The 9,909-nt window shown below is 52.6% G+C and overlaps 1 protein-coding gene across 1 annotated transcript; it reads left to right on the top strand.

The window, feature by feature from the left end:
* Nucleotides 1-7,142: 7,142 nt before the first annotated feature.
* LOC140411281 (transcription factor SOX-4-like) lies at nucleotides 7,143-7,920 on the top strand. The gene has a single exon (XM_072500405.1). It carries the CDS (start codon nucleotides 7,297-7,299, stop codon nucleotides 7,888-7,890), a length of 594 nt encoding a protein of 197 aa, XP_072356506.1. The 5' UTR covers nucleotides 7,143-7,296; the 3' UTR covers nucleotides 7,891-7,920.
* Nucleotides 7,921-9,909: the final 1,989 nt, after the last annotated feature.

Genomic DNA, 9,909 nt, shown 5'->3' on the forward strand with positions numbered 1-9,909 from the left:
ATCAGGCCATTTAAAAAATGTACATTCTTCATTCCCCCAAAATAATACAATTGTTATCCACAGAGTGTTCTGTGCTCTGTTCAATAAACAAAAACATCACCTTCGAATAAGCGGAATTATCCAGAGATGGGTACGAAGAGGTTTTGGAGGACACAGACTGGGAGGGATGTAAGCACAAATATTATGACTATTTGAAATATGTAAGACAAGTTGTAACATGTGACACACTGAGTGAAATAATTGTAATTTAGTTTTAATCTTTATTACATTGTAAGCACTGATTGCCACTGGTATAATCAAATTGTTATGAAGACATTAAACAGTGGCATACATCCAAAAAAACAGTATGATTATGTGGTTTATGTGTACAACTGAAATTGTTTCTTCTTCCCTCTGGGCCAATCTGTAATTAAGCAAAGTCCTATAAAAAATATGGAGAAGTACCACATCAGGAGGAAACTAAAAAATAACTTCAAATAAAATGGCAAACTTCACAGATTCTGAGAAAGTGTGACCATTTTTCCTGCTCATTTTCAGAATTGAGTCCCAATCATGCTTGAATCAACCCACAATTCACAAACCGTCTCTAAGTGACAACATCATGGGCGGGATTCTCCACTCCCGCGCCGAAGTGGCCGCGCCGTCGTGAACGCCGTCGAGGTTCACGACGGCGCGAAACGGCCCCGATCCCGACCGATTCAGCCCAGGATCGGGGCCGCGTCATCTACACGCGCCAGGCCTTGTTGCCTGCGTAAAGGCGGCGCCGCAAAGATGATGCGGCCGGCGCTGCATAACGGGCGTCATCCACGCAAGCGCGGGTTGGCCGGCGCCAACCCGCGCATGCGTGGTTGCCATCCTCTCTAAGTCCGCCCCGCAAGATTGGGCGGGATTTTCCATTCCCACGCCGAAGTGGCCGCGCCGTCGTGAACGCCGTCGAGGTTCACGACGGCGTGAAACGGCCCCTATCCCGACCGATTCAGGCCCTGACAATGGGCTAGGATCGGGGCCACGTCATCTACACGCGCCAGGCCTTGTCGCCCGCATAAAAGCGGCGCTGCATAGATGACGCGGCCGGCGCCGCATAATGGGCGTCATCCCGCATGTGCGGGTTGGCCGGCGCCAACCCGCGCATGCGTGGTTGCCGTCCTCTCTAAGTCTGCCCCGCAAGAAGATGTCTGATGGATCTTGCGGGGCCGCGGAAGGAAGGAGGTCCTCCTTCAGAGAGAACGGCGCGACGATCGGCAGGCACCGATCGCGGGCCACCCCACATTTGAGGTACCCCCCGGTGCAGGATCCCCCCTCGCTCCCCCGCAGGCCGCCCCCCCAGCGTTCACGCCGTTTTGGCCTGGCCGCTCGGCCCATCCAGGCCTGAGAATCGCGGGGGTGCCGGAGAATCGCCATTTTGGGTGTCTCCAGCGATTCTCCGGCCTGCGGCCCGCGAAACTCGACCGGGCTGTTCCCGCCGCTTGGGAGAATCGCGGGAGGGCGTCGGACCAGCGTCCCGGGAAATTTTGGCGGCCCAGGCGATTCTCCCAACCGGCGCAGGAGTGGGGAATCGCGCCCCATGTTTTTACAAAAACTAACAGGCTTTAAAAAAAAATTTAGAGTACCAAATTCATTTTTTCCAATTAAGGGGCAATTTAGCGTGGCCAATCCACCTACCCGACACATCTTTGTGTTGTGGGGGCGAGACCCATGCAAACATGGTGAGAATGTGCAAACTCCACATGGACAGTGATCCAGAGCTGGGATTGAACCTGGGACCTCGGCGCCGTGAGGCAGCAGGGCTAATCCACTGCGCCACCGTGCTGCCCCCCTAACAGGCATTTTACTCCCGATTGCCAATTATCCCTTTGGTGATGCTTCTGTCAGTTGGTAGCACTCTCATCTCTGGGTCACCCAGTTGTAGGTTCAAGTCCCATTCCTGCTTGAGCAGAAAAGTCAAGGCTGACACTCCAGTGCAATACTGAGGGAGTGCTGCACTGTTAAAGGTCCAGTCTTTTGGATGAGATTTTGAACTGTGACCCTTTCTGCCTTCCTCACGGTTTGATGTCAAAGACCTCGGCGCAGGGGAATTATGCACAATGTTCTGGTCAATATTTATCCCTCAATCAACACCAGGAAAATAAATGATCTGGTCATTCCATATTGCTGTGTGTGAGAGCTTTGCTATGTGGAAATTTAATGTCACCTGTCTGTGACAATACTCCATAAGTACTTCATTGGCTGTAATCTTGCTTTGGAGTTTTGTAAATTGGTGGAAGATGCTATATAATTATGGGTCTTTCTTCATCTGATTGATTCACGTGCAACTGTGCTTAGTCATGTGCTTCTCAGATTGATGGGGCATTTAACGCTGATTGCTGTCTTGGTGACTCTTGAGAATGCCACGTGCTACCTTTCCTTTCAATAGTGATGTACCATCAATGACTACGAGACGAATGGTGAACTATTGTGGCTTTATTGTGCGAGATGTTAAACCTCCTGCAGCTGGAACCAAGACTAGGGGCAGTGCAGGAGAGCGTACACTTTTATACAGAGCCTGCTGGGTGGAGCCAGCAGGCTGGGATTTACTGTCATGACTGGAGTACAATGGCAGTGTACCGTAATGCAGGTAATGTATGATCAGTGGTTTACCACTTTCACCCCCTGTTTAAAAAAAGAGTCCAGCGGGGGTGAAGCGAAGTTACAGGTCGAGTCTGTCGGGGGCTTGGACCCTCCGCCGCGATCGCCTCAGTCCCGACTGTGGTGTGGGCGCCGATGTGGGTACCTGTGACTCCGGGATCGTGTTGTCCTCTCCTTCTTCACCCAGTAGTGGAGCCGGGGGTGGGGGTGGGGTGGAGGGGGGTGGGGGGGGGGGGGGGGTGCTGCCGCCAGGGCAGGATGGTGGTGATAGTCGCTGGGTGGGGGGGGGGGGGGGAACGGCGCAGGGGCAGGGTTGGCAACCGGGGGGGGGGGGGGAGTCTTTACCAGGTCGGGGGTGGTAGTGGTAGTGGATGGGGAACCAGCGGGTGCCAGGTCTCGGAGGGGGACTGTGTCCTGTCGCCCGTCATGGTGTGCCACGTAGGCATACTGTGGGTTTGCATGGAGGAGTAGGACTTTTTCGACAAGGGGATCCTATTTATGGCTCCTCGCATGCTTCCGGAGGAGGACGGGCCCAGGAACTATCAGCCAGGTTGGGAGCAAGACCCCGGAGGTGGACTTCCTAGGGAAGGCAAACACATGTTTGTGACTGGTCTCACTGGTAGCAATGCACAGGAGTGACCGGATGGAGTAGAGTGTATCGGGGAGGACCTCCTGCCAGCGGGAGACCGGGAGACTCCTAGACCAAAGGGCTAGCAGGACGGCCTTCCAGACCGTCGTGTTCTCCCTCTCCACCTGCTCATTTCCCCGGGGGTTGTAGCTGGTCGTCCTGCTCGAGGCTATGCCTTTGCTGAGCAGGAACTGACGCAGCTCATCACTCATGAACGAGGATCCCCGATCACTGTGGATGTAGGTGGGGAAACCGAACAAGGTGAAGATACTGTGTAGGGCCTTGATGACAGTGGCAGAAGTCACGTCAGGGCATGGGATGGCAAAAGGGAAATGGGAGTACTCATCAATATTATTGAGAAAGTACACATTGCGGTCAGTGGAGGGGAGGGGTCCTTTGAAGGCGATGCTGAGGCGCTCTGAGGGGCGGGAGGCCTTCACTAGATGTGTTCTGTCCGGCCGGTAGAAGTGCGGTTTACACTCGCGCAGACCTGGCAGTCCCTGGTGACGGTCCTGACCTCCTCGATGGAGTACGGCAGGTGATAAAGTGGAAGAACCGGGTGACAGGGGTCGTTGTGGAGAGCCCGAAGTCGGTCTACTTGTGCGCTGGCACATGTACCACGGGACAGGGCATCTGGGGGCTCATTGAACTTCCCAGGTCGATACAAGATATCGTAGTTATAGGTGGAGAGTTCGATCCTCCACCTCAAGATCTTGTCGTTCTTAATCTTGCCCCGCTGTGTGTTACTAAACATGAAGGCAACCGACCGTTGGTCAGTGAGGAAAGTGAATCGCCTGCCGACCAGGTAATGTCTCCAATGTCGCACAGCTTCCACAATTCCTTTTCGACAGAGGAGTGCCGAATTTCGGAGGCATGGAGGGTACGGGAGAAGAAAGCCACAGGTCTGCACGCCTGGTTGAGAGTGGCGACCAGAGCCACGTCCGATGCATCGCTCGCCACCTGAAAGGGGAGGGACTCGTCGACTGCATGCATCGTGCCTTTGGCAATGTCTGCCTTGATGTGGTTGAAGGCGCGGCGGGCCTCCGCCGTCAGGGGGAAATAGTGGACTTGATGAGTGGGCGGGCCTTGTCCGCATAATTAGGGACCCACTGGGCGTAATATGAGAAGAATCCCAGGCATCATTTCAGAGCCGTGGGACAGTGAGGGAGGGGAAGTTCCAGGAGGGGGCGCATGCGATCGGGGTCGGGCCCTAGGACTCCTTTTTTCACAACGTAGCCAAGAATGGCGAAGCGGGTTGTGCGGAAAATGCATTTCTCCTTATTATAGGTAAGGTTAAGGAGTTTTGCGGTGTGGAGGAATTTCTGGAGATTCGTGTCGTGGTCCTGCTGGTCATGGCCGCAGATGGTAACATTATCCAGATACGGGAACGTGGCGCGCAACCTGTACTGGTCAACCATTCGGTTTATTTCTCGCTGAAGACCGCGACCCCATTGGTGACGCCGAAGGGAACCCTAAGGAAATGGTAGAGGCGGCCATCTGCTTCACATGCTGTGTATTGGCGGTTCTCCAGGCGGATGGGGAGCTGGTGGTATGCGGATTTCAAGTCAACGGTGGAGAAGGCTCGATACTGCGCAATCTGGTTGACGGATCGACGGGCACGAGACGACCTGCCTCTTCGATTCCGGGAGCGATTCATCCACCCAGCTATGGTAAGGCACTGCTCCCTCCCGGTTCTCACCGTCACCCAGAAAATATCCCTGGACTCCGGATCCCATTCCATACAGATCTAGGGTATTGCAGGTCGTCTCGTCCCGTCGATCCGTACAGTCGTTGTAGCGGTCGCGAGGTTGCGAGGCCGGGACTGATCGAGTGTGATGGAGGCGAGCTGCAGAAGTTGGTGGGAGGGCCGATCGGTGGTGGCGGAGGTATCAGCGGCCAGTGTTCGGCCAGGCGAGCAGGGGTCCTGGGGTGCGTTCCAAGATGGAGCTGAAGATGGCGGCGCCCACCGGGCGCACATGGCGGGCGACATCCAAGATGGCGCCGCCCACGGGCCACACGTGGCGGGGGGCGGGGAAGATGGTGGCGCCCCTGGATCGCACATGGGGGATGTTGCAGTAGTGATGCTGGGCCTAGAAATGGCAGCGACCGATCGGGCCTGGCAAATGGTGACGGAGTGACCCTTCTTGCCACACCCGTTGCAGGTCGCGCTCCGTGCTGGGCAGCGTTGTCTGGGGTGCTTGTTCTGGCCACAAAAGTAGCATTTGGGGCCTCCGGAGTTAGCTGGCTGCCGTGGCGCACCGGCATGCAGTGCACCCGGGTCGGATGACGGTGGGGCCCATGACGCCCACGACGGTGCCGCACGGTCGGAGGTGTAGGACTCCAGGTTGCAGGAGGCCACTTCTAAGGAGTTAGCGAGCTGTACTGTCTCTGTGAGGCCGAGTGTACCCCCTTCTAATAAGCACTGGCGGACGTAGTTGGACTTAATGCTTGTGACATAGGCGTCCCTGATCAGCAGTTCCGTGTGTTGGACTGCGACACCGCCTTGCAACTACAGTTTCTGCCAAGTATCCGCAAGGCACACAGGAAAACGTCCTGAGACTCCCCCTGGAGTTGCCGTCTCGTGGCCAGGAGGTGCCTGGTGAACACCTGATTTACAGTCCTGATATACTGTCCTTTCAGTAGTTCTATCGCCTCCGTGTCGGTGGGAGCATCCCGAATGAGGAGGAAGACTTGTGGGCTCACCTGTGCGTAGAGTAGTTGGGGCTTCTGTGGGTCTGAGATGACTTCTGTGGATGCTCCGATATATCCTTCAAAGTAGGCTAGTCAGTGCTCGAAGGTCGCTGTGGAGTCGGCTGCGTGACGGTTCGGCTCCGGGCGATCCGGCTTTTGTAAGACGTTCATCTTCAAAATTCTAGCACAATAAATTGATGCACCATCAATGACAACAAGACGTATGGTGAACTATTGAGGCTTTATTGTGCTAGATGTTAAGCCTCCTGCAGTGCAGGAGAACTTACACTTTTATACAGAGCCTGCTGGGTGGAGCCAGCAGGCCGGGATTTACTGTAATGAGTGGAGTACAATGGCAGTGTACCGTAATACATGTAGTGTATGATCAGTGGTTTACCACAAATTGTAAGAGTAATCTGCCGAAGGGACGATCTCCTGCTCATTCCTTCAGGCCATTTCAATTCTTCCTCGTATGTGGATTGCAGGAAATACATGTCCTAAGCCTGTCAGCAGTGTTGTCCCTTATGGTTCCGCCTTGGTCATGAGCATGGGACCTTCAATTAGGCAGGGGAGTGGGGGGAAAGAGACCCTCAATTGGGCTGGGGGGGGGGGGGGGGAAGAGGCCCATATTTGGAGGGGAGAGGGAAGTGACCCTCAATTTGGCCTGGGGGCAGCAGGAGACCCTCAATTGGGCTGGGAGGGGTGGGGGGGGGAGGAAAGGGGCCCTCAATTGGGGGGGAGAGACAAGAGACCCTCAATTGGGCTGGGGGGGGGGGGGGGAAGGGGGGGGGGACGAACGAGACCCTTAATTGTGTGGGTGGGGGGGGGGGGGGGAGAAGCAAGAGATCCTCAATTGGGCCTGTGGGGGAAGGGTCGCAAATGGGCAGGGATGGTCACTCCTGGCTCAATGACTTTGCCATCCCACCTTTCCTTTCACCGTTGACCCATTGAAATGAGCCCAGTGTTATTTATTGTTGTTATTTTGTGGCCATATATTTTACACAAATGACCCATTCATTGATTCAGTCCGGATGAGTCCGCCAATGTGGAGCGTTCAGTTAGCGAGTTCTGATTGGGTGGATTTGGGAGTGATGTCATTGAACCAGGCGAAGCCACGCCTCTATGCTGTGAGTGTTGGAAACGGAGCGTTGTGATTGGCTGGGGGAAATGTCAATCAGTGAAATTGTATCCATCCTGCGCGGCCGCGATGTGGAGACAGAAATTGACGAGGGGGTGAGCTGTGAGCAGCTGGACTGAGGCTTCGCTGCTGCAATCAAGGGGCTTTTATACAGAACATTTATTATTTTTTAAAGTTGCAGGATTTTGTTCTCCCCTTTACAACAAAAAAAAAAATGGTGCAACAGACCAAGAGTTCGGAAAGTAAAACCAGCAGCAAGAGCTGTAGGGAGGCGGCAGATAGCGGCATCAGTGACATGAGCGCAGCTTCCAGCCCCAATCCAGGCTTCTCCGCTCATTGTGGGGAAGCTCCCTGGACCAGTGCCTCTGTCAAAGCCGAGGAGGAGGCGAGCTGCAACCCAGACTGGTGCAAAACCCCTACCGGCCACATCAAAAGGCCCATGAACGCTTTCATGGTCTGGTCCCAGATCGAGAGGAAAAAGATCATGGAGCAAGTCCCCGACATGCACAACGCCGAGATCTCCAAGCGCCTGGGGAAGAAGTGGAAAATGCTGAAGGACAATGAAAAGACCCCGTTCATCAGAGAGGCGGAGCGCCTGAGGCTGAAGCATATGGCAGATTATCCCGATTACAAATACCGACCCAGAAAGAAAATCAGGTCCGAGTCCGGAGCAGGAGGCGAGGAGAAAAGCTGCAGAAAGAAGGTGAAATCTTTCAAGAAGCACAGCCGACCTCAAAATGGTGACTTCACGCGCCTGAGTCCGGTGGGCAGGAACCCCTCCGTCTCCTACCTCGTCCTCTTAGTCTGATAACTTCAATAAAACCCAATCATTTGCCAACATTTTGGTCGCTATCCTAATTTATTTTCCTTTTATTTCGGTGCGACAGGTCAGCAGTGATTACTGCCATAATCACCCGATAATGGAAACTTCCCTTGAGTTGGACAGTAGGCAAAAAGGGAGGAAAGGTTAAAGATGGAATGAATAGGGCAGCACGCCTCACGGTGCCGAGGTCCCAGGTTCGATCCCGGCTCTGGGTCACTGTCCGTGTGGAGTTTGCACATTCTCCCCGTGTTTGGGTGGGTTTCGCCCCCACAACACAAAGATGTGCTGGGTAGGTGGATTGGCCACGCTAAATTGCCCCTTAATTGGAAAAAAATAATTGGGTACTCTAAATTTAGAAAAAAGATGGAATAAATTAATCCTTAGTTGGTCTAATCTCAGTTCTGGGCAATCATCTGAAATCTACAATTTGATTTAACATTTAAAAATGCTTAGGTTAGTCAAGGGTAGCCAATGCAATGCATCTTTGACAAACATAATATATCTTTGCTACCGTGCTGCACTTATTCACAGTGGTTAGCACTGTTGCTTCACAGCTCCAGGGACCTGGGTTTGATTCGCGGCTTGGGTCACTGCCTGTGCGGAGTCTGCACATTCTCCCCGTGTCTGCGTGGGTTTCCTCTCACAGTCCAAAGAAGTGTAGGTTAGGTGGATTGGTTGCGCTAAATTGCCCCGTAGTGTTCAAAGGTTAGGTGCAGTTGCTGGATTACGGGGATAGGGTGCACTTTCAGAGGCTGGTGTAGACATGATGGGCCGAATGGCCTCCTGCTGCACTGTAAATTCTATGATAAGTTCCCAATTGGATAGATAAAACAAATCCAGTAAATGTAATATACGCATTCTCAGAAGTCACTTAACCTACTTAGGCAAACACTCGCTAACGAGTATGATTGTCAGCCTAAGACGCTCCGTTACTGCTCATGGATTCTGTGGGTCCTTGCGTGGCTGATGAGCCACATCTTTGACTGCACACTTGGCAAGTTTTTCCGGGAGGTGGGATCTGTTCTTGGACTCTAGGTCGCGGGTATTTCTTTCTCAGAATTCTTTTCCGGGCCTCCTCTTTCTGTCGGGTGTCCTTGAAGAATTTGAGTCCCTTCAACCAGGCGGTTCCACCAAATAGGTTTCTTCTGAGCAAGGGTCTTCCAGACACTGACGTCTATGTTGCAAGAAATGTACAGCATGGAAAGAGGCCATTTGGCCCATCATGATGACACTGGCCAACAAGTAGTCATCCAGCATAATCTCACTTTCCAGTTCTTGACAAATAGCTCTGTAGCTTGCAGCACTTCCAAGTGCAACCCCAAGAACTTCTTAAAATGTTACCAGCATTTCTTTATATCAGTCTTTTAGGCTGTGAGTTTCAGATCCCCAGAAGCCTCTGAGTGAAAACATTTTCCTCTTGAATCCTTTCTGAACTTCCTATTTCTTACACTAAATGTATGCCCTATGTTATGGACCTTTCAACCAAGGGGAATAGAACCTCCCAATCCAGTGTATCTCGACCCCCTCATAATTTTATACACTTCCAATAGATCTCCCCTCAGTCACATCTGTTCCAAAAAAAACCACAAACTATCCAATCTTTCCTCGTAATTTAAAATTCTCCTGTACAGCATCCTCGTAAATCTCCTCTGTGTACCCTCTCTACTGCAACCACAACTTTTCCTATAGCATGGTGACTGCATCTTCACACAGTGCTCCAGCTGTGACCTAACTAGTTTTTCATACAGTTTCCAGCATAACCTCCCAGTTCATATGTGATACCTCAGCCAATAAAGGCCAATATCCTGTCTACCGTCTTGACCACTTTAACTAACTGACCAGTCACCTTCAGGGATCTGTGGTCATGTACTCCAAGGTCCCTCTGTTTCTCTACACTTCTCAGTATCTTTCCATTTATTGTGGCTTCTCTTATCTTGTTAGCTCTTCCCAAAAGCATCACTTCACACTTCTCTGGAATGAACTCCATTTGCCATTGCCCCATCC

Source organism: Scyliorhinus torazame, chromosome 1 (genome assembly GCF_047496885.1).
Source record: "Scyliorhinus torazame isolate Kashiwa2021f chromosome 1, sScyTor2.1, whole genome shotgun sequence".
Lineage (NCBI taxonomy): Eukaryota > Metazoa > Chordata > Chondrichthyes > Carcharhiniformes > Scyliorhinidae > Scyliorhinus > Scyliorhinus torazame.